Here is a 27,353-nt window from a genome sequence, read left to right as displayed (position 1 = left end):
TAAGTTGAGGACTACCTGAGTACAATACTCGAGGATCAGATTCAAACATAAGTGAAAATGAAGCAAACCATGCCATGATTTAATCTACGTGAATCTGGAAACCCTGTTGATCAATTCATTTAAAGATTTAAGTGTTTTTTTTTTTTTACAAACCTGGCACAGACTTTTGCTCCTGGCAGCTCCGGTGACGCCATCATCTCCTTGACTTTTGTCTGGGAAAATATCCCTCTCGCTCTTAGAAGAAGATGAAAAGGCAGAGGTTGAAGTGGCTTCTGGTCTCCTTGGGAGGCTTCCTTTGGGTTCCTTGTTCTTTGCTTCACCAGAGAGGTTAAGGTCTTCTGAATCCTCTTCCGTGGGAATCCTCCTGTTTGCTGGTTTTCTCTTCTTGGTTGTGCTTATTTTGTCAAACTCTGAGCTATCAAACCGAAATCCTGCAGGACACAAAACTGAAGTCACACGCATGTGAAGTCACACATCGAAATGCAGTCGAATAGAATAGAGTAGAGTAGAGTAGAATTGGATTAGATTAGATTAGAATAGAATAGAATAGAATAGAATAGAATAGAATAGAATAGAATAGAATAGAATAGAATAGAATATTGGAAGGAATAGAATATTAGAAGGAATAGAATATTAGAAGGAATAGAATATTGGAAGGAATAGAATAGAATAGAATAGAATAGAATAGAATAGAATTCTTTATTGGCCAAGTGTGATGGGACACACAAGGAATTTGTCTTGGTGCAAATGCTCTCAGCGTACATAAAAGAAAAGAGACATTCGTCCAGAGTCAAGAATCATCAGGTGCAACACTTAATAATAGTCATAGGGTACAATTAGCAATCAAATCATATATAGCACATGCATACACAGATATGATGCACAGATCCAAATGCAAATTACATCAGTTCAGTTAAGCATTAACGTACAACAATTCGGACTTCCAGTTTGAGCTTCTTCAGCGATAGACCGAAACCTTGTCTCTGCAAGGCTTTGATCCGTGCTCACCGCTGGAGCGCCCCGAGCCGGCTGGTTTTGGGGCTAAGCCACCCCGTAGAGGTGGTGAAGAGGGGGGAGACTGCCAGCAGGGTTGAGGAGAGCTTCATCTCTCCTCCTCAGCTGGCCATTACTCCCTTTCCTGAAGACGGTTGCAGCGGTGGTCAGAAATGGCCACCACAAAGAAGAACTCGACCGGAAAAGAATGTGCAGGAGGAAGATAAGAAGAGAAAGTTTTGGTTGACCAGGTCAAACAGCAAAAGCAACAAATAAGATACCCTGGAATTGAAACTGTTAAAAAACAATAACATTGTTCCCTAAGAAGATTTTTAAGCTGCGAAGGAGAGAGAAAAGGGAAAAGATTTAGTTTTCTCCTTTTCCTATACTGACAGCTAAGAGACTTAAGCAAGAAATTGGAAAAAAATCCACTTTGACATCAATAGGCATTTAATGCTGAAAATAAAAAGTCAAAGGGATAATAAAGATTTCTGGATAATTAAAAGCTTTTGAAAACAGGAAAGGAGAGAGGAAGAATAAAAGGGCAGGATCTGGAAGGGAGGAGACTGCCTGGAATTAAAAAAGAACTTACAGCAAAATCTCAACAAGACTTCCAAAAGATACATTCTAACTGAAATATCGCAACAAAAACCCCAGGAAGAGAAAGTCGAAAAAGAAATAAGAAGATATAACTCGGGACTATCTGGATTACTTGATGATTTCTGAATTCTTGGTTATTGTTTTGAATGACTAAAATCAATCAGGTGGTTGTTTAAAACTTTTTAAAATGGCTCCACTTTTAGAAGAACTGAAAATGGAACTTAAAAAGTACAAAGAAGATGCAGAAGAAGGGAGAGGTTCTTTTGGCTTCGTATTTCAGTTTTTAGAAATGGAGATTTGGAATTATGAGAAACAACAAGAAATGCCTGCACAACAAGAAGATTGCGACAAAGAAGAAGTCATCTTTAATGAACAAGTAATCTTAGATGGTGGGGAAAAGGAAAGGGGAGAAAGAGAATGGAAAGTTTAAGATTGGGAAAAACAACTCCAAAAAGAATAGAGTGAAAAATAAGTATAAAATCAGAAAGCAACAGAAGAGGGAAATGCAGAAGAGAGAATTAGAACCAGAGAGACAAGGGGGTAAAAAGGGGAGGGAGAAGATGAGAGGGAAGAAAGAAAGGAAAAGAAGTTATAAAGGACAGAAGCAAAATATAGAGAAACAGGGCCTATTTAAAGATAATGGGTGAAAACTTAATGGAAAAAGGGATTCTGCAAAGGTACATAAGATAGTATGGTTATATTAGAAGCAGAAATAATTTTAGAAAATATGAAATAATGTATGATTAAAATGTCTGATGAAATAGCTATCATAATTCAGTGGAATGCTTGTCAATAAATAAATGTAACAAAAGGTATATTTAATGATTTATAAAACATATGTGAAGAGAAATAAGGGAAAAATTAATTATGGAGATTATATGTGTTTTTAAGGAAGTATGATATTTAATTGAAAAGTAGTGTTAAAGATATAATGGTTTTAATGAATATTAATGATAGAACTAAACTGGAATGGAATGAGGGTTTATAATTATATATTTACAATCTTTCTTTTTTTTAAAGAATATAGTGTGTATTATAAGAATGTGCCAAGCAGAATTCGATTGGAAGTTATGTATTATGTATTATATTGAAGGTCATAAACTTAAGGTATATATTGAAGTTTAAATAAGAGTTGAATGGAAGTAATTAAAAGATATAAAGGTGTCATACTCCAATTAGTAACTACAGGAGAAAATTTGTTTAATGAGAAAAGATAATATGAAATTGAAACAGAACAGACAAAAGTATAAATATAATGATTTGAATTGAGATGAGTTAATCAAAATAAAATTGAAAAAATTAAAAGAGGGGAAAAACTATAGAGAAAATGTAAAATAGTATAAGATATGGAATAGAATACAAAAAGGAGCATGAAATTGAGTTTTGTGTCTGTATAAAGAAGTTCAACCCAGGACCATGCTGTTTTCAAAAAAGATGTTTTACTTGTATTTTGTGTGTGAAAACCCAAATAATAATAATTATTTTTTTTTAAAAAAAAACTTACAACAATTCATTAAGTGACTATTCAAAGGTACAAAGGCAGTGAAAAAAGTGACAGGTTCACTTTTTCAAAACACAACCATTGGGGCATTCCCATGGTCACATGATCAAAATTCAGACGCTTGGCAACTGGTTCATATTTACGACGGTCGCAGTGTCCCTGGGGTCACGTGATCCCCTTTTGCGACCTTCTGATGAGCAAAGTCAATGTGGGAAGCCGGATTTACTTAACAACCATGTTACTAACTTAACATCTGCAGCAATTCACTTAAGAAAGGTTGTAAAATGGAGCAAATCTCACGTAACAAACATCTTGCTTAGCCACATAGATTTTGGGCTCCAATGTGGTTGTAAGTCGAGGGCTACCTATATATCAGGTGGCTGTAGCCATCCTATTTTTTAAAAACTCAAGACTTTGCTGCTAGAGGGTGTTTCTTTTTCTTTTTCCTTTTACGAGGCTCAACTTCCTTGCTGAAGGAGATGATGCACCTGTTCCAAGTGACATGCAGAGCCTGGGAAATGAGTTGTTCTTATTTTCTGTTTATTTTAAGAATGCTTCCTCTACTTCCTGGCTTAACTTTTTCCGTGTTTTGAATTGGATGCATTTCACTGCTCGGAGGGGTCACTGGAGGACAGAATACAGTGGATAAAAAGAAGCGTTGCCTTTTTTCTAACTAGAGAATTTCCCATTTCCACCATGAGCAGATAGCTGGGCAGCAAAATGCTTTCCTCTTTCCTTTTTGTAAATTGCAAACTTTATACCGGTGGTTGCCAACCAATCGGCCGGGGACCACTGGTGGTCTGCGAGAAAATGTTGGTAGTCTGCAGAGAAATGTCACCCCCAAGGCAATTAATTCAGGCTGCATGGGAACACAAGGCTTGCATCGCTTGCATTGGAAGCAACACGAGGTAGTGAGGGGAGGGGGGGAAAGGGTGAAGGGGGGGGACTTGCCCCACTCGCCCCATGTGCCTCACCTGGCCACCGGGCTGCTTCTTTCTGCTTTTTTCTTCTTCTGCTTTTGGCTGCACGCAAGGAAAGCAGCCAAAGTCTTTCTTTCTCTCCCCCAAACTCTGCCAGAAATGAGTCTTTGGGACCCTGCAAGGCCTCCTGCTCCAAGAGGCTGTGCTGGCGCAACAAGTCTCACAAAGACTCATTTCTGGCAGAGTTTGGGGGAGAGAAAGAAAGACTTCTGCTGCTTCTGCTGTTTTCCTTGCATGAAGCCAAAAGTCTCTCTCTCTCTTTCCCCCCTGAGAACGGAGCTGGAGATGGTATCCTGTGATCCCAAATAAAGAATGATTGATCGGTAGGAAATCGGGTTGGAGGATTTTCCTGCAGACTTTTTTGGGGATTTTCCCAGGGTCTCTGGTCCACGGGATTTAAAATTATGAGTTTGGTGGTCCCTGAGGTCCAAAAGGTTGGCGACCCCTACTTTATACTATGCAGGTAATCCTCGACTTACAACCACAATTGAGTCCAAAATTTCTGTTGCTAAGTGAAACATTTACCAGTGAGTTTTGCCCCAGTGAATCGCTACAGCTGTTAAGTTAGTAACAGTATCACTCTAGAATACTATGTTTTCTTATTTGAGCATACAAAGACACACCTTCTCTCTCGCTGGTTCCTTCCTCTGGCTCCAATCCTGAACAGCTAACAAAGGAACACGACGTTTTCTGATGAATGGAGGATGAGGGAATTTTGGCAGTTAGTGGCCTTGTCTTACACTTTCTAGGCAGTGGCTGCAGAAAAAAAAAACCCAAAGGATACAGTTTATATTAACAACACACAAATTACATTAAAGGAAGAATAGAACGCTGGTAATTCTCCAGGCCAAGGAACGCTGTCGTGGAAAATTTTTGGAACGGTAACAAATCATCCTCCCAATGAAGTTGATCTTTGCATTATATTATTTTTATAAGACAGAAAACGAAGGCTAAATATGTTATTAACCCAGGGATCTGTTATGAGCCTGGTCACTGCATAGTACCTGAAAGAGATCTTGGCTGGATATTGGTATACAGGTAATCCTTGACTTACAACTGACCATTCAAAGTTACAACAGCCCTAAAAAAACTGAATTATCGTTGGTTATGTGATTAAAATTTGGGTGCTTGGCAACCAGCATTTATTTACCATGACTACAGCAGCCCCTAGTCATGTGATTGCCTTTTGTGATAGCCAGGAAAGAATAATACAGTAAATAAAGAATTCTATCCATCCATCCGTCTGTCTGTCTGTCTGTCTCTCTCTCCCTGCCTCCCTCCTTCCCTATCTATGGTATCTAATCATCTATCTATCTCTACCTACCTACCTATCATTTATCTACCTATATCCATCTCTCTCTCTCTCTCTCTCTCTCTCTCTCTCTCTCTCTCTTTTGCAACCTTCCCAGCAGCTTCCCACAAGCAAAGTCAACGGAGGAAGCCAAATTCACTTAACAACCTCATGATTCACTTAACAACTGCTGTAAATGGCTTAACAACCAGGGCAAAAAAAGGATGCAGATTCAGGCGTGACTCCCTTAACTGCCTTGCTTAACAACAGAAAGTCGGGTCCCAACTGGGATCATAAATTGAGGACTATCTGTAAGCATTCGCAGTAAGCGACTGAACCTTCGTTCTCTTAACAGTGAGGTCCAGAGGGGTGTTAAACAAAGATGGGGAAGGGAGGAAGTGGGTTTAAGTTGTTTACCTTTTTGATCTCACAGGCGTTACTGGGCTTCCACTGCTTAAGAATGACTTTGTTAAAAGTCTCTCTGATGGTTTCCTGGAATTCTTGAGTGTCTGCGACCTGGTGAAAGAGAGATTCTTTGTCGGCGTTCCAAGAAACTCCGAGACAATCAACTCCTCAAAGTTCCATTTCATTAGAGTTGTCCTATTGGCCCACTCGAATCTGAGAGTTCCAGGTTTTCCCTTCCCAAAAGAGAAATCCAAGGTCCCTCCCCTGCACCCATCAGTCCATCACATGGTCCAATCAAATCTTCGTCCTAACTGGAGACATCCTTCCAGTCATTCCCCTCCAGGTGCAGGGCAACATGTCCTTGATTCTCTGAGAAAGAATGTTGCTGTGTCTGATCTTCTAATGCCCACGATGAAATTCCCCCCTCCCAAATTCCCAGGCACTGACTGTGGTAGCCTCAGAGCTTCCAGGACCAAAAAATGGCTTCCAAGGCTGACACAGGGATGGGCAACCTTTTGGACCTGTGGACTTCAACTCCCAGAACTGAACCATGGGGCTGGCTCAGCAATTCTGGGAGTTGAAGTCCACAGGTCATACAGTGGACCATAGTTGCCCACTCCTGTTTTAACACAATGCACGTGTAGCTTTAATTCTCTACGGCATTACAGGTAATCCTTGACTTCCAACTCCAATGGAGCCCCAGATTCCCGTTGCTAAGCAAGAAAGTTAATTTTCCCGCATTTTACCACTTTTCTTGCCACAGTTGCTAAGTGAATCCCTGCAGTTGTTAAGTTAATAACACAGTTGTTAAATGACTCTGTTTCATGATTGGCTTGGCTTGTCAGAAGTTTGCAAAAAGGGATCACATGACCCCAGGATGCTGCAACTGTCATAAGTATGAGTCAGTTGCCAAGCGTCTGAATTTTGATCACGAGACCATGGGAACGCTCCAATGGTTGTAATAGTCATAAGTCACTTTTTTCAGTGCCGTCGTAGCTTTGAAATGGTCCCTAAGTGAACTGTTGGAAGTCGAGGGCTACCTGTATTTCTCATGTAAACATGAGATAAGAGTTAAGGCTACACTTAAATTAGTAGTTTGGAAGTTGCTTAATTTAATGTCCTCACTCGTGGCCGGGCATGGTCAATTCCTGATCCTACACAACCTTTCTCATCCCAATTGTTAATTTAAAGCATGTTTTAACACATCTGGGCTGTACCTGCAAGGTATGGAGACACTTCCGTCGGAAGTCGCCATCGGTGCTGCTTGAGACTATTCTGGAAATGGCAGATGCCATGATGGGTAAAGAACATGCCAGCTTCTGCTGCTCCTGCGGAGAACAAGGAGTCCTGCCTAGTGGGTCACAGCCCATGGCAGCCTCAAAAAAACAGCCCGAATGTTTTCCTTCCATCCTTACAGTTCACACAGTATAATTGTACTACGGATTTTATTGTGTGTTTTTTTAAAATCAGATTTGGAAATTGCCCATCTCCTTCACAGAAGGACTGTGGGCAGTGTAGGAATAAAATATTAAAATGTAGAAACTGGCAGGGATGGTTACATATCTGTCAAGTGCAGGAAGCAAGCGGTTCAAATGAATACAGGAAGTCTTCGAGTTACGACCACAATTGAACCTCAGATTTATGTTGCTAAGTGAAACATTTATTAAGTGAGTTTTGCCCCATTTTACGACCTTTCTGGCTAGGCTATGTTATCATTCTATTCTATTCTATTCTATTCCATTCCATTCCATTCCATTCTCCTGTTCTACTCCTTTTCTATTCTATTCTACTCTACTCTGCTCTCTACTCTACTCTATTCCATTCTCCTATTCTATTCTATTCTATTCTATTCTATTCTATTCTATTCTATTCTATTCTATTCTATTCTATTCTATTCTATTCTATTCCTTATTCTATTCTATTCTATTCTATTCTATTCTATTCTATTCTATTCTATTCTATTCTATTATTCTATTCTATTATTCTATTCTATTCCTTATTCTATTCTATTCCTTCCAATATTCTATTCTATTCCCTATTCTATTCTATTCCCTATTCTATTTCCTATTCTATTCCCTATTCTATTCCCTATTCTATTCCTTATTCTATTCTATTCCTTCCAATATTCTATTCTATTCTATTCTATATTCTATTCTATTTCTTATTCTATTCGATTCCTTCCAATATTCTATTCTATTCTATTCTATTCTATTCTATTCTATTCTATTCTATTCTATTCTATTCCATTCCATTCCATTCTCCTGTTCTACTCCTTTTCTATTCTATTCTACTCTACTCTACTCTGCTCTCTACTCTACTCTATTCCATTCTCCTATTCTATTCTATTCCATTCCGTTCCATTTTCCTATTCTATTCTATTCTATTCTATTCTATTCTATTCTATTCTATTCTATTCTATTCTATTCTATTCCACTCCATTCCATTCCCCTATTCTATTCCATTCCATTCCATTTTCCTATTCTATTCTATTCTATTCTATTCTATTCTATTCTATTCTATTCTATTATTCTATTCTATTATTCTATTCTATTCCTTATTCTATTCTATTCCTTCCAATATTCTATTCTATTCCCTATTCTATTTCCTATTCTATTCCCTATTCTATTCTATTCCTTATTCTATTCTATTCCTTCCAATATTCTATTCTATTCTATTCTATTCTATTCTATTCTATTCTATTCTATTCTATTCTATTCTATTCTATATTCTATTCTATTTCTTATTCTATTCTATTCCTTCCAATATTCTATTCTATTCTATTCTCTATTCTATTCTATTCTATTCTCTATTCAATTCTATTCTATTCATTTTTGACTCTATTCTATGCTGTCCAGAGTCACTGTGAGTTGAGCAGCTGTGTCAATTTTCTAAAGAAACAAATAAATAAAGTTCTTCCTTCTTTCTACTCCCAAGCCCTGCCCTCAACCATCTCGGCCTTTTCACATGAGCTTCGCACCTGGAATAGTCTGTAGTGTTGATGTAGGACATCATTCACCAGTTCTTGGGTGGCCCTTTTCACAGCCTGCTCACTGCAGAAGAGGATAGGCGAGAGATGCGACAGAATCATTCGCCGGTTCCCTGCAGCACACAAAGAGAGAAGGAGGCGAAGGAGGACATGTAGATGCTAAAGACACAAATACACCACTTCATGTAAGAGGGATGAATCGGTGAGTGTGTTTCTGGCCTGCAAATATGGGGGTAAATGGGAAGACTAAACCTCTGGTCCCAGTGATCAACCCTGATTGGATCTTGCAACAAAATTCCTTTCAGTTCCTGAGAATTACAAATCATTGGCTGGATTTTCCCATGCATTACCCCTTTGCGAATTCACTTGTCGTACCACTAATTTATTCATGCTAGAACCAAGGAGAAATTTCCTGACAGTCCGAACAATTAAACAGTGGAACAGCTTGCCACCAGAAATTGTGGCTGTTCCAACACTGGAAGTTTTATAGAAGAGACTGGAGAGGCATTTGTCTGGGATGGTATAGGGTTTTCTGCCTAAGCAGGGGGTTGGACTAGAAGACCACAAGGTCCCTTCCAGCTCTTCTATTCTCTTCTATTCTATTCTCTTCTCTTCTATTCTAGTCTAGTCTAGTCTAGTCTAGTCTAGTCTAGTCTTTTCCTTATTCTATTCTATTCTATTCTCTATTCTGTTCTATTCTCTTCCTTATTCTATTCCTTATTCTATTCCTTATTCTATTCTATTCTATTCTATTCTATTCTGTTCTGTTCTGTTCTGTTCTGTTCTGTTCTGTTCTATTCTATTCTATTCTATTCTATTCTATTCTATTCTATTCTATTCCTTATTCTATTCTATTCTCTATTCTATTCCCTATTCTATTCTCTACCCTGTTCTGTTCTATTCTATTCTATTCCTTTATTCTCTTCTCTTCTCTTCTCTTCTCTTCTCTTCTCTTCTCTTCTCTTCTCTTCTCTTCTCTTCTCTTCCTTATTCTCTTCTCTTCTCTTCTATTTTATTCTATTCTATTCCATATTCTATTCTATTCTACAGGTAGTCCTTGACTTACAACTGTTTATTAGTGACCGTTCGAAGTTACAACGGCACTGAAAAAAGGGACTTATGACTGTTTTTCACACTTATGACCATTGCAGCATCTCCATGGTCCGGCGATCAAAATTCAGGCATTTGGCAACTGATTCATATTTATGACGGTCGCAGTGTCCCTGGGAGTCCTTTTGCAACCTTCTGACAAGCAAAGTCAATGGGGAAGCCAGATTCACTTTAACAACCATGCTACTAACTTAACAGCTTGTGTGATTCACTTAATGAACTGTGGCAAGGAAGGTTGTAAAATGGGGCAAAATTCACTTAATGTCTCTCTCGGCAACAGAAATTGTGGGCTCAACATACGATCGTAAATCGAGGACTACCTGCATTTTGGAAATTGTGCTTTTTATGGCTTAGCCGTATTGTGAGCCAGGTGGCTTACTTAACAAACTGTAGTTAAAACCAGCAATATCCTAATGCTCAAAGGTGCACGCTTACACATCCTTTGCTGTTTAAACTAAGCTATTAACTGGGAGAAAAGCCAAATAATTCTGGCAACTGACTTCTTGGAGACTTCAAGAATAGCTTCAAGAATAAATGTCTTTAAAAACACATCTGCACTGCATTTGTATTTTTAGTGGAGGGTAATATGATCCTAAAAACAGATGGGAGGTTAAATGAAGTTATTCAGTTTCTTTCTGATTTCGCAGTGAGTTTTCTCATCCTGGCTTCTCATACTTCCATATATTCTTGACTAGCTATGGAGCCAAACGTTTATTTGGTAGTTGCTCTCTTGCCAGTCTCACAAACTCCTTGTATTCAACCGCTTAATGGCCTCCCCACCCCCTGATCCAAGCAGAAATATATCTCTGTGTGTGTACATATGCACAAAAAAGTGTATATATCTATATTTATATATACAGAAAGTGAATATTGGCTTGTCCTGAAACGGATCGGTATAACCAAGAAAAAGGAAGAGCAGCAGTGTCTGTTCCTGGATCTCTGAATCCTGCTGGTCGCTGGTTTGAAGGTTAAATTGGATTTCAGGTCTCGCTGTATCTAAGAGACAAAATACATGGATTCATGATTGATATACTGCACTGCATCTTATTTCAGGCAAATAATCAAGGGGGATTCAGTGATGCTATCTAAGCAACTGGTGATCATCATCACCATCATCTTTTAATCCCTTGCCAGATGGAGTCTGGGCAACTGAATGGAGCTGAGTGTTTAATGGCCGGATGCCCTTCCTGTCACCAATGCGGAGTTTTGTTTGGCAGATACATTCTCATTGTACGCAGAGAGAGAAATATCTGCCTCTACCTAGGATTAAACTCACAACCTCCTGATTATGAGGCGAGCACTCCACCTCTAGGCCACTGCACACCTCTCTCTCTATAATTTTGTTGCATGATCCAATATATATAACCTCAGAAAACATATATATATATATATATTTTACCAAATACAGGGAGTTCCCGACTACAGATTGGATCATGCAGCAAAATTCCCTTCAGTTCCAGAGAATTACTATTGGCTGGATTACCCCATGCACTTTGCCTTTGCGAACTTACTCCTGGTAAAAGTAGTCCTTGACTTACAACGGTTCATATAGTGACCATTCAAAGTTACAATGATTATTTTTCACATTGACGACCAATTTTTCACACTTATGACCGTTGCCACATCCCCACAGTCACGTGATCAAAATTCAGACACTTGGCAACCGACTCCTATTTATGACAATTTATGACAGTCGCAGTATCCCGGGATCATGTGATTCCCTTTTGCGACCTTCTGACAAGCAAAGTCAACGGCGAAGCCAGATTCACTCAACAACCATGTCACTAACTTAACAACTGCAGTGATTCACTTAAGGACTGTGGCAAGAAAAGTCACAAAATGGGGCAAACTCACTTAACAAATGTCTCCCTTAGCAACATAAATTTTGGGCTCTACTGTGGTTGAAAGTTGAAGGCTACCTGTACGTACATAAATTAAAGCATTTCAAGATTAGATCCGCAGATCCTTATTCTTAAAAGAAATATTAATGTTTAAGAATTATATTTGAAATAATTGAAATGAAACAAGAGGATGTTAAGATTGAGATTAATATTAGAAATCAGGATTAATTTGTTTGTTTTTTTCTGTAAAAGTTTGAATGGAAAAGGTAATAATAGAATTAAGGAAAAATTGGATAAGATAGGAAGTTGAATGTAAAAAATGAATATATAACTATTGTCATATTTGCATGTAAAAGTGATGACCCGGAAATACGTTGTCCACTGAAAAGAGCCTTTTAGTATCTGCAGTGTGAAAAATTGAATAAAACTTGCTTTAAAAAAAAAAGATTCGATCCGCAGATCCATCCTCTGAGGAGCTTTCTGAATCCCCAACCAGAGTTGCACAGCAGATGGTTTGTGGACTCAGCTGTGATGCTCGAGGGTGGGGGGTGAGCTCCCTGTCATTTTACACCTCATGTGCATTGTGCAGAGTTCTCATGAGGATAAATGAGGCAAGCAACCAGACAGTATTTTATTACGCTGAAAATAAACATGTCAGGTCACTGTTTTATTTTCAGGTCTGGCCTGCTCCCGAGATTGTTTCATGAAAAATTGCACATGCAGCTCGTTCTTAAACAGCTTTCCCATGTTCGGACTGGATAACCGAAATCGAGCGTAGTGCGGATGACACATACATACATACATGGGTTACCTGTTTTGCAACATGCAGCTGAATTTGGGGTGGCTTGGTAGGCGTATTTGCCCCATGATGCTAAGCGTGAAGGATCTTCAAAGAAAGAATACGAGACTTCCTCTGCAGAAAACAATATGGGCAGCCCAACTGGATCATAAAGAAATATATATATTGTTGGCTAGGGAAAAAAATTCACCTGAAGGCCGATGAATGGGGACAGCCATGGAATGCTGATGTGATCATGTTAATCCAGTTAATTAAGTTAATCGTTAATCCAGTCTTGAGACAATAGTAAACCTCTCATAACTATAGCTATTTATATATATGTATATGGTTAGATATAGTTGTATATGCATAACTGCAGTTATATATGATAACTATAAGCTATAACTGGTAAAAAGAATAATGAGGGGTGACATGATAGCGATATTCCAGTATTGGAGGGGCTGCCCCAAAGAAGAGGAAGTCAATCTATTCTCCAAAGCACCTGAAGGCAGGATAAGAAACAATGGATGGAAACTGACCCAGGAGAGAAGCAACTTAGAACTAAGGAGAAATTTCCTGACAATTGGAACAATTAATCAGTGGAAAAGCTTCCCTCCAGAAGTTGTAGGTGCCCCATCACTGGAGGTTTTCAAGAAGAAACTGGACAGCCACTTGTCTGAAATGGAACAGACTCTCCTGCTTGTGCAGGGAGTTGGGCTAGATGACCTTCAAGGTCCCTTCCAACTCTGTTCTATAGCCAACAAAACAGACATGTACTAAATGCTCTCTGATTGAAATTGATGGGAAACTAAATATTGGTAATCTGTGGGGCTAGAACTCACTGTCTCCTGATGATTGGCCCAAAGTCATCCTGTCAGCTTTCATGCCCAAGGCAAGATTAGAACTCAGTCTCCTAGCTTCTAGCCTGATGCCTTAACCACTAGGCCAAGCTGGATCAAGATAATATAGGCTACATATACGGTACAATCTTAGACTCCCTGGAAATAAGCTTTTACGTATTTAATTCAACAAGACATACTCCTGAATAGGAATACAAATCTCCAAATATTTAAGGAGAATGCATTCAACTGGAAAAAATATGGAGGTATGGCTCCCTCAAATTTGGGAGATGGAAACCCACAAGATTTGCCAAGGATGGATACCTCTGCTTTATTATATGTCAAAAACTCACAGGGCTACATGTTTTCGTTCAAATCATTCTTCTTGGCCAAATAATTCCCTCTTTATAGTTTGCAAGCCCAGGCAACTGCAGGTTAAAACATCCCCTCAACTCTCTTTTATTGATCACTGATCACAGGAAAGGATACAGAGGCAGCAATGATCTTCGCAGGCTGGTTAGGGAAAGATTTCTGACAGGGACACAGGGACGCCGCAGGTGTAAGACTCAATGCACCTGTGAAACCTCTTTCTACTAATTCATCTGGGATGAACAGATTGACTCGTTCACCAGTCACAAGGTGGATTTTATCACAGGATGGGACTACAGCCCTGAATTCTGACCTGGGAGGGAGGGAGGAAGGAAGGAGTGGGGTTAAATGGAGATGGAAAACAGAAGGAAATAAATTATAAATAAATAACAGATTAGTGAAAGATCACCCTTTTGTAATAATCCTTTTCACATATGTTGGGAAGCATCAAATTTGGAGACCTATTGCTCATCATATTCAAAGGGTGACAAGTTGAGATGGAGTTCACTCACTTGATTTTCAGTTTACATTTTAAAAAATCAAGCTGTTAAAAGTAGCAAACTCTTCATAGATAAATGTGGATGAATTGCTGTGTAGAACAGATTCAGCTATCAGAACAATTGAAAAATTGTTTCATTGTATGTTAGTTGAATAATTATCTTAATTAATGGGAGATGAAAGATTGTAAAAGAGAAAAAAAAGAATGCATTAGTTAGCAAGAAAATGCAGTCATTTGTTTTATTTCAGTACACCAACGGCTCAAAATTATTCTGCAGCACAGTGGCATAGAAATATATGTATTTTAAAATCACACTTATTTAACCATCTCATTTTTTTTTGATAAAATGCATAGCTTGGTTTATAGCATCATGAAAGCATAATTTTCAAGGATAAAATTGTGTAAGAATCAAACTTTTTTTTTAAAAAAAAGGAGTAGCAAATGAAGAGCCAACCCAGAATGTTTCTCCCGTAGTGAGATATGTAAGTCTCAGTTGCGTGGACCTAAGGATTCCGAAGGAGAATGCCCCTTACCGGGTTTCAAACTATTAAGAAGAAAGTTTGGGCAAGCAAATTTCCTCTATGCCAGGATCCTTTAGAGCTGATTTACTTATTTCAAGTTATAGCCAGGCTTTCCCCCCATCTGGCATTAATTAACAGATTAGGCTGATGGTATATAAATATGCACAATTCAGGCTCCGCAATACAGCAAAACTGTAGAGGGTCTCCTGCTTGAGCAAGGGGTTGGACTAGTAGACCTCCGAAATCCCTTCCAACTGTGTTATTCTGTATTCTGAGAACTGAATGCAATGAAATTTCATTTTAATGTATGCTGATTAGTATACGTTTAAAATGACATTGAAGTTGTCCTCCAAGGTCCCTTCAGATTCTATTCTGTTCTATTCCCTATTCTATTCTATTCTATTCTATTCTGTTCTGTTCTGTTCTGTTCTGTTCTGTTCTGTTCCGTTCCGTTCCGTTCCATTCCTTATTCTATTCTATTCTATTCTATTCTATTCTATTCTATTCTATTCTATTCTATTCTATTCTATTCCATTCTATTCTATTCCCAATTCTATTCTATTCTCTCTTCTATTCTGTTTTCTTTTCTCTTCTCTATTCTATTCTATTCTATTCTATTCTATTCTATTCTATTCTATTCTATTCTATAGCTCTAACTGTCAGGAAATTTCTTCTTAGTTCTAAGTTGCTTCTCTCCTTGGTTAGTTTCTACCCATGGCTTCTTGTCCTGCCTTCTGGTGCTTTGGAGAATAGCTTGACTCCCTCTTCTTTGGGGCAGCCCCTGAAATATTGGAACACTGCTATCCTGTCTCCCCTAGTCCTTCTTTTCATTAAACTAGCCATACCCAATTCCTGCAACTGTTCTTCAGTCCCCTAATCATCTTGGTTGCTCTTCTCTGTGCCCTTTCTAGAGTCTCAACATTTTTTTTACAAAAAAATATTTTGAAAAAAAAATCTTTTCTATTCTATTTATTTTTTATTATTCTATTCTATTCTATTCTATTCTATTCTATTCTATTCTATTCTATTCTATTCTATTCTATTCTATTCCATTCCATTCCATTCCATTCTATTCCGTTCGTTCCGTTCCATTCTAGACAAATTCCAAAATTATGCTAGATTGGTGTTGGAATCTGCTCCTTCCTATAGAAGAGATACTCTTAAACAGAAATGGAACATAGAATAACAGAAGGTCCTTGGAGAAAGCCTTCTGGTCCCATTCTGGACAAATTGCCACCCAGTCTCAAATGTTACATTAAACATATATTAAAGCATATTAAACAGGGAAATGAATGGTATATTAAATATAGGTATATTTCTATGAATGATGGTGATCAGGCTTTAAGTGTGGATTAGGGAATCTAAAAAAGGTCGTGGGAATCTGCACTAGAACATGTGAAGAGGAGCCCCGTGTCTCTCCTCATTGCTCATTACAAAATCCAGGGCACCAACCTTTTGCTTCCCCAACCACCAGGGGGCAGTGCAGTCTAGGAAGCTCCCTTTTATAAGTGTTCTTTTTCAAGCCCTTCCAGTCCCTATTTCTGCAGCTACAGGTGGTCCTCGACTTACAACCACAATTGATGCCAAAATTATTGTGGCTCAGCAAGACAGTTGTTAAGCGGATTTTTGTCCCATTTTTACCACCTTTCGTGCCACATTTGTTAAGTGACTCGCTGCAGTGGTTGTTAGTTGTGAAGCGATGCTGGCTCCCCCACTGACTTGTCAGAAAAGCATGACCTCTGGACAGCGCAACTGTCATAAATGTGAGTCATTTGTCAAGCATCAGTGCCATTGTAACTTGGAACAGTCACTAAATGAATGGTTGTAACTTAAGGACTACCTGTCGAGGAGGTTGGATGTAGCCAACAACTGAGTCTGTGGAAAAGGTGTGGATTGTCATTGGGACAAGATAATTTACTTGTCCACACAGTAATTAGGAATCAGCCTCCAAACAACCTAATTGGTTTAGGATTTCACAGGATGCATAAACCCAGCTTATTTTTATTAAGTACTAATAAATTTTGAATTAATTAGACTTTCTCAAACTAGATCTTCTACATCTTGGCAAAAACAATGATCCCCCAGCTGTTCAGGTCTAGGAACAAATAGAATTGAATGGAATGGAATGGAATGGAAAGGAAAGGAATGGAATGGAATGGAATAGAATAACAGAGTTGGAAGGGACCTTGGAGGTCTTCTAGTCCAACCCCCTGCCTAGGCAGGAAACCCTAAACCACTTCCAATAAAGGGTTATCCAACATCTTTTTAAAAACTTCCAGTGTTGGATCATTCACAACTTCTCGAGGGAAGTTGTTTCCACTGATTAATTTTTCTAACTGTTGCTGGGCTCCGTTTCCACAATCTGGTTTTAAGAACGCCTTTGTATTTATAACCCCTCCATCGATCAGCCTCTGGAGGAGAAATTCTTTCCCCCAACTGCTTACCTCATAAAATGTCTCCCATCACTAAGTAACCTGGTTCCATCTGGCAAACATGTGCTGATTTTTCCTTCGGGGCTGAAGCACAGAAGGAGATGTCAGAAAAGTCACTGCATTTATCATAATTATAAATGAGAACACCAATTAAACAACATGGCAGACCTTTTATAATATTTCCCTGGATTCGCTGCACTTCCAGTTGCTATTGCAACCAGAAGTTTACAGATCAGAAGCCATAATGTGGGTTCATGTTAAGGCTTGGATGTAAATCTGCCTCATTGACACAAACCATGGTTCAAACAAACCATGTTTCAGTTTAGGCAAAAGGAACTATTGAAAACAAGCCTGAAGCATGAATGTGCAGAAGTAGTTTTAGAGTAGTAAAGGTAATCCTTGATGTAGGACACAGTTTTGATCATGTGACCACAGGGATGCTGCAGCAGTGGTAAGTGTGAAAAATGGTCCTAAGTCACTTTTTTCCAATGCTGTTGCATCTTTGAACGGTCACTAAATGAATGTTGTAAGTTGAATGTTGTTTTTGTTTGTCTTATAATGACCCCGGAGTTGGGGCAACTGAATGGAGCTGAGTGTTTACTGGCAGGATGCCCTTCCTGTCACCAATGCAGAGTTCACAGCTTTCTGCCCAGAGAGAGAAATATCTGCCGCTATCTATGATCAAACCTGCCTGCTTGTATCTGTAAAATCCAAGGAGAAACTTGTTGCAGTTAAATCTATTAATCTATAGATGTAAAATGCCTACCTGGGGTGCTGCCAAGCAGGCTATTTCAAACGATATATGTTGGAGATAAATGCCCACCACAAATCTTGAGAGAACAGATGGTTCCCTGCCAGATATTCTCTTTAGGTGATGCACTTCCTGTTTCTTCTTTTTAATTATGCATTAAGTGGCCGTGCTAATGCTAGCAGATGTTCAATGACTGAAATCTCTATCAGTTTCCCAGAAGGAATACAAGGTTACCACTGGTTCACCCACCGGATAAGAGACCTCCTTAATAAGTGGCCGGGCTTTAACACTGCAAAATTGAGCTCTAAATAGCGGCTGTGCTAGACTGTCAGCATTTAACAACTGATTCATGACAATTTGGGAGCTGTAGTGAGCTGGAAAAAGGAGAATCTTTTGCTTCTGAAAATGAAAGTGAGAGCCAAAATCTGACAGCGTTGGGACAAATTTACCTTTAAGGTAAATACAGTGGTCCTCAGTTTACAACCATTCATTCAGTGACTATTCAAAGTTACGAAGACATTGGAAAAAGGGACTGATGACTGGGTCCTCACAGCTATGACCGTTGTACTACGATCACATGATCAAAATTCAGGTGCTTGGCAACTGGCATGAAATTAAATGGTTGCAGATTCCTAGGGTCACACAATCACCATTTATTTATTTATTTGTTTGCTTATTGACTTAGTTATTCAGTTGTTTGTTATAGAATTGATTGGTCATCCATCTTACCATAAGGAAAGGCTGGGTGATTTTATGTATGTATGTACATTAAAACTTGAATAAATGAAAACCAAGGGCTCATGGGGAGGACACGAGTGGAATGGGCAGGGAGGTGGGATCTGTCATTACTCAATCAACCACCTCCCGTGTACTGTTCCCCATCGGGGGCCCAGGTTCTTAAGCTCTTACAAAAGGATAGGAGGAGGGTTGCCACCTTCTCAGCCAGCTTCTGACGAGCCGAGTCAATTCCACAATCGAGACCACAATTTCTATCGTTAAGCAAGATGGTTGTTAAGTAAGTTGCACCCGATTTTACGGACTTTTTTTGCCCTAAATCTGACACCAAAAATCTTGGAAAAGACAAAGGGATGAATTCATCCCCACTTTCCCCCAAAAAACTCATGATTAAGGATGTTCCAGAACCACAGAATGCTGGTATACTGTAGCTGGAGAGGAAAATGGATAGACAGATAGGAATCAATTGTTCTGTTTAGTCTCATAGCTCCAGTCAGAATCTGACTTACTAGAGTTCCAGACGGAACATTTTTTGCAAAGGTATTTTTTTTAAAAAGATATAGGTTTTACTTTACCATAAGTCCCACTTCTTAAATCGAATAATGTTGATGTTGTATTTAGTAATAGTCAAGTTTACCATGAAGAGCAAATGTTTTAAAGTTACACCAAACCTGGAATTAAATTCCTTCTGTTGCTGTTGCTTTAAGCAGTGTTTAATGATTGCCTTTTCGTATCAAGTCTTTGAACAATATATATTTATTTGTATGGTTTAAGTATATAGTCTACAGCTGCCAGTATAACTTTGTAGATGTTTACTCACCTATATGTCTCAGCAGAGATGTTGCCGTTAACTTTTACACAGTAATGGAACGTGATCTATAAAAGCAGAGTGGCAAAAAATAAGAAATATAGAAAGTAACCATAATAGGTTACAGTCTTTATATTGGTACCACTTTGTATAGATAGTCCTCGGTTTACAACCACAATTGGGACCAGAATTTCCATTGCTTAAACCAGGGATCCAAAATTACAATCTTTTTTGTCTGGATTCTTAAGCAAATCACTGAAGTTGTTAAGTGAAGCATATGGTCATTAAATGAATCCAGCTTCCCTTGTTGATGTTGGTTGTCGAAAGCCTGCCGGGAAATGGCGATCAGATGACCCCAGGCTATTGCAATCCTCATAAATACATTCCGCCCAAATTTTCATTCTGTGACTATGGGGAAGCTGCGATGGTCATAAGTGTGAGGACTGGCCCCAAATAGCCTTTTTCAGACAGTTGCCAAATGTATGGTTGTAAGCCCAAGGACTACTTGTATTGCACAGTGACTGTTTTATTATTTAGGATTTATTATTTAAATTATTTATTATTATTATTATTGAATTTATTATTTAGGATTTCAGGCAGAAAACACCAAGCACACCTGGAGACAGCAGGGCCTGAACTCTGCACATTAACTGTTCAGCTGTTACCTCAAATGACAAGGGTCTGTATAGAAAGGATTCTCACCCAGGAAAGGCAGTTTTATATCCCAAAATGCACCCTCAGATCCAAGTTATATTCTGAAAATTTTAGCAAAACTATGGCTTAATGTGACATGAAGCAAACTAGCATATATGTTGCATCAAATCCCACAGCCGATTTCTGTCATGATCACTAGATTTTGATAAGATTTTCCCCCTTCATTAAATAAAATTATTTAAAAATAGCTGAGGCAAGTTGAGGCTGGATCTGGTAACCAGGTTGCTTCAGAGATCAAGATAGAGAGAATTTTCTCTTCCTACGTAGGCAGTTTCTTAAAACTCATTGCGGATTTTAAGTTGGAAGGTAGTCATTTAGTCCTGAGGAAACCTAAACTTAATATTTAGCAAATCATAGTGCATGCCAGGGAATCTCTTACTGTTGTGTGCACGAGGCTGATCCTATGGACGAACTGTTTCAATGCGATGCTGTCTTCCTTCAGGACTTCAGATTTCTCATACAACTGAAAAGCCCAGAGACGGAGAAAGTTAACGTGTCCTTTTCAAAACCTTTAATTGAAGTTTTATTGCGCCCCTTCAGTCGTTAAACTTTTCAATTGGCTTTTCACTCATCCCTCTAGTGGCATGGCCACTAAATCCAAAGCTTTAACCCGAACCCCAAAGGTAAAAAGAAAAACAGCCCACTCTAGTTTCAAACACAATGCTGTTCAGTCAAGTTTGTGAAACTGATGCTAAACCAGGGGTGTCCAACCTTGGCAACTTTAAGACTTGTGGACTTCAACTCCCAGAATTCCTCAGCCAGCTTTCTGGGAGTTGAAGTCCACAAGTCTTAAAGTTGCCAAGGTTGGACACCCCTGTGCTAAGCCTTCAGATTCATTCAGCTGCATTTGAACAGTTTTGGGAAAAACAAGCCTCTGTTTATATATATTATAAATATCACACTAAAGGTGGCTAAGGCAACTAAGGCAACTAATTTTATTCAGAATTTCTATCCCTAGTCCTCAGATCGTAGGATAAGCAGGAATCTAGGGCACTGCCTCTATTACAATATTGTATTTCCAGTTGTGCTAGAAACATTACTGCATTCTACCTCTTGTTCTGACTGTGTTTGACAAACTATTTTCCCCCAGTAGCTTTCTGTGAACTTTAGAGATGGTTTGCCTTTCTTTGTGCATACAAGATGAAGGACAACCACCCCCAAAAACAGAGACATCAGCTTTTATAATTAATCACCTTTTTTCTTGAGAGGGTCAAGGGTCAACTCCTGATCCCTGAACCCTTTCTCTCTCTGGAAATGTAACTTTCAAGAGATCTCCCACCAAGAAATTCCAAGATTTAGAGTTTTATAATCCTCTTTGATGGTTTCCCCAGCACCACCATCATAGCTGCAGCTATGACAACTGCTATTGTAAAACAGGTAGTCCTTGATTTACAATCATTCATTTAGCAACTGTGTAAAGTTAGTGATTTGCTTAACAAGTGGGCAAAAAAAAAACTGAGCACGATTCACTGAACAACCGTCTGGCTTAGCAAGTCTGTTCCCAATTGTTGTAAGTTGAGGGCTACCTAAAGTAATGACCCTAGACGGTTATGCTAAATGCAGATATTGGTTTAGCTTTACCTTGTTACAGCATTAACAAAGTCAAATGTAGATTTGTGATTGATTGATTTATTTTGCAATCTCCCTATTCACAACCCAGATTTCATCAGGGTTGAAAATGATGTCTGCAACCATTTTGGAACAGATTCCAGTTCTGTAGTTTGAGAACAACTGTTCTACTCCACCATTCTTCTGAAACGAAATCAGGAGCCCCCAGAAAAAAACAGCTGCATTTGTTGTTTATCTCCAGTGCCCGTGAAAACTGGCACTGGGAAAGCCATGAAGATTCTGATTCTAGAACATCTTCCTCAGATGTTTGGAGGATGCTGAGAACAGATCGTGGAGGCAAAGAGAACAGATGTTAACCGTATTATTTTCTGGATCAAGCCCAACATGGCATTATGTATGTAACTTGACTTTAAAAAAAAAATCAGTGATGGGGAAGAGGGCTGAGAATTATCAGGATCAGAGCAAACTAAGAGCCTTTATTTACGGGCTGTGGAGTTATTATCTGCTTCTACCGGGGTTCATATATTTGGACAAATTCTAAGATTTAGCACCAATATTGATTTTCAATCTTCCGCAGAACAGGTTTATTGCTCAGCAAACCATTCCAGCAATGTAGAATCAGAGACATTTCTTTGAGGAGGAAGTGTGTGTTGAAAAGAAGAAACAAATTATTAAAGAATAATAAAATGATAGAGTTGGAAAGGACCTTGGAGGTTTTCTAGTCTATATCATTCCGGACAAATAAAATGTCTTCTTAAAAACCTCCAATGATGGAGCAACCACAACTTCTGAATGCAAGCTATTCCACCAATAATTTTTTCCTTTTCTTTTCCCCTCTTCTTCCCCCACTTCCTCCTCCTCCTCCTCCTCCTCCTCTTCTTCTCCTCCTTCTCCTTCTTCCCTTTTCTTGTTCTTCCTCCTCCTTCTCCTCCTTCTGTGGAGGAGAACTTTAAAACTTTGCTAGAATGAAGCCACCTTCTTGGCTTTGTCGTTGGTCACTTATTGTTCTGTCAGGAAATTTCTTCCTATTTCTAGGTTGGTTCTTTCTTTGATTGGTTTCTACCTATTTCCTCTTGTTCTCCCTTCAGGTGCCGTGGAGAATAGGTTGATCCCCTCTTTTTTGTGGCAGCCCCTCAAATATTGGAACATTGCTTTCATGTCGCCCCTGATCCAAGAACACCAGTCCATTGGTTCCTTTAGCAGTTGAAGGAGATAAACATGTCTAGCCTATCGAAGAGAAGGACTAGAGGAGACATGAGAGCTGTCTCCCTGAACTTGTGGGGCTGTCACAAAGAAGAGGGGATTGACTTGTTGTTCTCTAGGGCATCAGAGGGCAGGACAAGAAGTAATGGATGGAAGCTTGTTAAAGAGAGACCCAACCTTGAAGTAAGGATATTTTTTTCTGACAAATGAGAAAAATTAATCAATGGAATAACTTGATTCCTGAAGTTGTGGGTGCTCCATCACTGAAGGTTTCCAAGAAGAGAAGGGACAAGCATTTTTTTTGACTAGGATGGTATACAGCTCTCTGCCTTGAGAAGGGAAGACTAGAAGACCTCCGTGGTCCTTTCCAGCCCTATCATTCTAATGATGCTCATTGTGGTGTAGGCTAACCTGAAAGGAAAGCTGAAAAGGCATAGTAGGTAGAGATTCATGAGAACATCCACTTCCATGCAGGACACCTCTCTGGCAGAAAGGCAGTACACTTTCTATTTCTGTGGAAGGAAAAAAAATCACTGCTAGGAGACAAACTCTGTAAGACAAACAAGGAATTTTTGCTCTCCAAACAACAGGCATGAATATTTAAGATTCCCTTCTATCAGTTGATACAAGAAAGCAAGCTGCAGCAAGGAGGGTTATATGAGCCTTTTAATATACAAGCAGTCCTCGACTTACTATTATTTGTTTAGTGAGCGTTTGATGTTACAATGGCACCGAAACAAGTGACATATGCACTTATGACCATCACAGAATCTCCATGATGATGTGATCAAAATTTATGTGCTTTGCAACCGGCATGTATTTATTTCCCAGCAGGCTTCTGACAAACAAGATTAATGGAGGAAGCTAGATTCGCTTAAGGACCATAAGATTCACTTTAAAACTGCAGTGATTTGCTTAACAACATGGCAGTAAAGGCCATAAAATCAGGTACAATTCATGTTACCAACCATCCTGCTTAGCAAAGCACTTTTAAAATCTCAAATAATATTAATTATTTGAGCCAATTATGGTTATAAGTCAAGGACTACCTGTAGAGAGACACACGCAAACATACATACAAATGTTTGCTTAAAGTTATTAGCTACCCAACTACAAAAACGTTAATCAAAAGGTACCATATTGATTAGCCAAGAGATAATGTTGCATTTTCAAATTCAAATTTTGAACAATTTGTTGAGGAATAGTTATGAAATGGTTGTATGAATAAATCAGAAGGAAACCAGGAGCGTCTTTTCTGACTAACAAATTTCATTAAAAGGCATAAGCTTTCATGAAGTGAGCTGCAACTCATAAAAGCTTCGGGCCTTTTATTAAAATTTGTTGAAAAGATCTACCAGATTCCTCATGATTTGAGGCTAACATAAACTGACCTGCCTCCCCTCCTACAATGTCTGCAGTGCAGCTTGAACATTCATATCCTTTTAGGTATCTCAGAATCCATCTATTCCTATATTGCACGGCATATTATATTGCATTGCATTGCATTGTTACACATCTCTTTTCAAAAAGTATGTAACTAAAAAATAAAGTTAATAAAGTTAAAAATTAACAAGGTCTCAATCATCTTGTTTTAAAAGATTATCGATTTATTTAACACAGCACAGCTCTTATTCCAATTTTTGAAGGCAACTTCATTATGAGGAAACAACTCAGATGCAATAGAATCTCCTCAGGATGACTCAGGAAACAATCAGAAGTTGGGTGAATTCATACTTCTATTAAAGTTATAAAAATCTTTGTTTTGTTCTGGTCAAAATGTATTTGTGATTGTAAGAACTGAAGGCTACGCTGGATTAGCTTAAAAATCATTTTTAAAATCTGAAATAAGGTTAAAGTATTTACCTCTGAATGTTAAGTCATTGAGGAGTTTGTGGCATAAATCCCCTTTTGCGGCAACTGCAAGGAACAAATCAAAGAACTGCTGTTATTTATTTTGTTTAAGTTTGTGGCAAGGCTAAATTTGAGCTGTATTATTTGTGCTCAACCCATTGTAGGAACATAAACTTACCCCTTAAGTTTACTTATTGGGGATTGCAAGATACATAAAGGCAGGCAGACCTCGATTTTATAGCAATAGCAATAGCACTTAGATTTATATACCGCTTTATAGTGCTTGACACAGCCCTCTCTAAGCGGTTTACAGAGTCTGCATATTGCCCCCAAAATTTGGGTCTTCATTTTATCCATCTTGGAAGGATGGAAGGCTGAGTCAACCTTGAGCCTGGTGGGATTCGATCTGCCAAATTGCAGTAGGAGTGGCTTGTATTACTGCACTCTAACCACTGCGCCACCATGGCTCTTATGAACACAACTGAGCCCCAAATTTCTACTGCTAAGCGAGGCAGTGATTAAGTGAGTTGTGTCTCATTTTATAATCTTTTTTTCCCACGGTTGTTAAGCAAATTATTACAGTCGTTAAATAAATCTCGCTGTCATTAAGCAAATCTAACTCCCACTCCTCCACATACACTATTGACTTTGTTTTTTGGAAGTTGGCTGGGACGGTTACAAATGGTGATCACGTGACCTTGGGACAGGGCAATTGCCATAAATACATGCCAGTTGCCAAGTGCCTGAATTCTGAACACGTAACCATGGGGATGCTGCAACAGTCGTAAGTGTGAAAAATGGTCATAACATAAGACACTTTGCTCAGTGCTTTTGAAACTTAAAATGGTCACTAAACTTTGATTGTTAAGTCAAGGACTACCTGTAAATTTAAAATGCCACCTGAAAGGAGGAGGGTCATTCTTAGTTGCTTTGCCTAGCTTCTGTATACTGAGAGCATTTGCACCAAGACAAATTCCTTGTGTGTCCAACCACACTTGGCCAATAAAAAATGCTATTCTCTTCTCTTCTATTTTCTTAAAAAATAACCATTCTGAAAGAAATATAAATCTGAATCATACGCACTAATTGCAGCACAGTACGACTGGTTCACACGCTGGGGAGAATCTTGAATGTTCAAAGAAATCACAATTGTTCCTTCGAGCATGGAAGATCTTTCTGACTGTTCACCCTGAAGTTGTATGATTAGAAATTCTAAAACCTGAAAGGAAAGAAAGGACTTGGTAAATTAGCAGGCAAAATTTATGAACAACATATTCTGGCTTGAGAAACAACAGTGTTCTTTATGTCTTCACTAGCTCGATACCTGTGCTTCGCTATGAAACTGTGTGGTTGGGCTTAGTTTTTGGGGAGGAAAGTAAGGGGGGAAAATTCTGCCTCTGCCTACCAGCATCCATCGATATTCATCTGGCTAGCGTCCTGTCAATGTGTGAGAGAGTTGAGAGCTGTTTGGAAACTGAAAGAGTATTTGCTATGTGAGCAAGAAGGGGACAGCAAGGAGCCTGGGCGTGGCTTAGCTCAACTGTTCTGTCCTAAAGCTGCCTGGGGCTGTGAAACTGGAACTGAAACTGGAACTCCACTCCTCTGTTGTGTTTTGCATTTGGAAGAGATTTCTTTTCAGGAGGGGAGGGGGAGTAGAACTCCTTAGCATCAGAGTGTTTGAATAATAATAATAACATAGGAAATACTAATGCTCTGATGGTCATTTTGAAAAATCCTTTCTTAGTGAGCACCTAGAAGCCAAGAGGAACATATGGGCCAAATTTCAAGTTTGTACGTTTTACAGTTGTGGAGATTTTGTAATGATGCCTGAGTGATATTTTGCTTTTATATAGAGAGAAGATTTGAGCCTCAAAACTAAAACTATAACTATTGTTGAAATGGGAGGCCCGGTGGTATAAAACGGACGGGTGATGCTAGAAGTTGAACAATAAATGAAGGCATCAGTTTTGCTGGTGTTTGGTTACTCTTCCTGTAACATTTTTCAGTGTTCCAATCTTAAATCAACTCTACAATTTTGGATTTATTCAACTATTGTTTTTCCTTTTACCTTCGTGATTTCATTTTGCGTAGTATACTAGCCAACTAGCAAATTTCTAACTGATTTCCCAAATATGGCTTTGTTGTAAAAGATGAGAAAAACATTATTTGTTACTGCTTAGCTGTTTTTAAATTCAGTCTGTCTCCATCTAGCTCCTTCCTCTTACAGAATTATTACTGAGGGAGGTTTACTAGGTTGGTTTGCTTCCTTAAAACCATTGAATTATAAGATGTTCTTAATCTTATGCAGGAAAATGGAAAGTGGCAAACAAAGGAAGTAAACCCTATAGAATGTTTAATAAATAATAGGAAATAAAGAATGTTTGTGAAAAACACAAGGACAAGCACAAAGGAAGTAAAATATGAATTAAAGTCTCTCCTTGCAATCATAGCAACACTGTTTTCTGTTTCACAAAAATGTCGCTTCAGGTAGGAAATTATCATAATGCCTAAATTTACTGTCATACCATGTTTTGATTTCTTTTTAGCAGGAATGAAAGGATGTTATGGATGCCCCCT

General features: G+C 38.7%; 1 protein-coding gene across 1 annotated transcript in view; it reads right to left on the bottom strand.

The window, feature by feature from the left end:
- The window catches only part of TOP6BL (TOP6B like initiator of meiotic double strand breaks), a 37,348-nt gene that overhangs the window by 1,871 nt on the left and 8,124 nt on the right, over positions 1-27,353 (bottom strand). The window contains exons 3-16 of the mRNA XM_087914179.1: positions 25,860-25,995; positions 24,789-24,842; positions 23,337-23,437; positions 20,533-20,616; positions 19,452-19,507; positions 17,158-17,229; positions 13,814-14,006; positions 12,519-12,678; positions 10,725-10,862; positions 8,748-8,869; positions 6,988-7,098; positions 5,783-5,881; positions 4,698-4,830; positions 154-431 (exon numbers count right to left, since the gene is read on the bottom strand). Of these exons, the coding sequence (XP_087770305.1) occupies positions 154-431; positions 4,698-4,830; positions 5,783-5,881; positions 6,988-7,098; positions 8,748-8,869; positions 10,725-10,862; positions 12,519-12,678; positions 13,814-14,006; positions 17,158-17,229; positions 19,452-19,507; positions 20,533-20,616; positions 23,337-23,437; positions 24,789-24,842; positions 25,860-25,995 (1,737 nt within the window). The remainder of the gene's footprint in view (positions 1-153; positions 432-4,697; positions 4,831-5,782; positions 5,882-6,987; positions 7,099-8,747; positions 8,870-10,724; positions 10,863-12,518; positions 12,679-13,813; positions 14,007-17,157; positions 17,230-19,451; positions 19,508-20,532; positions 20,617-23,336; positions 23,438-24,788; positions 24,843-25,859; positions 25,996-27,353) is intronic.

This window comes from Pseudonaja textilis, chromosome 16, assembly GCF_049901715.1.
Source record: "Pseudonaja textilis isolate UNSWEBS1 chromosome 16, rPseTex1.2, whole genome shotgun sequence".
NCBI classification, from domain to species: Eukaryota; Metazoa; Chordata; class Lepidosauria; order Squamata; family Elapidae; genus Pseudonaja; species Pseudonaja textilis.
Note: the sequence above shows the minus strand (reverse complement) of the source record. Positions and strands in the feature narration are given on the sequence as shown.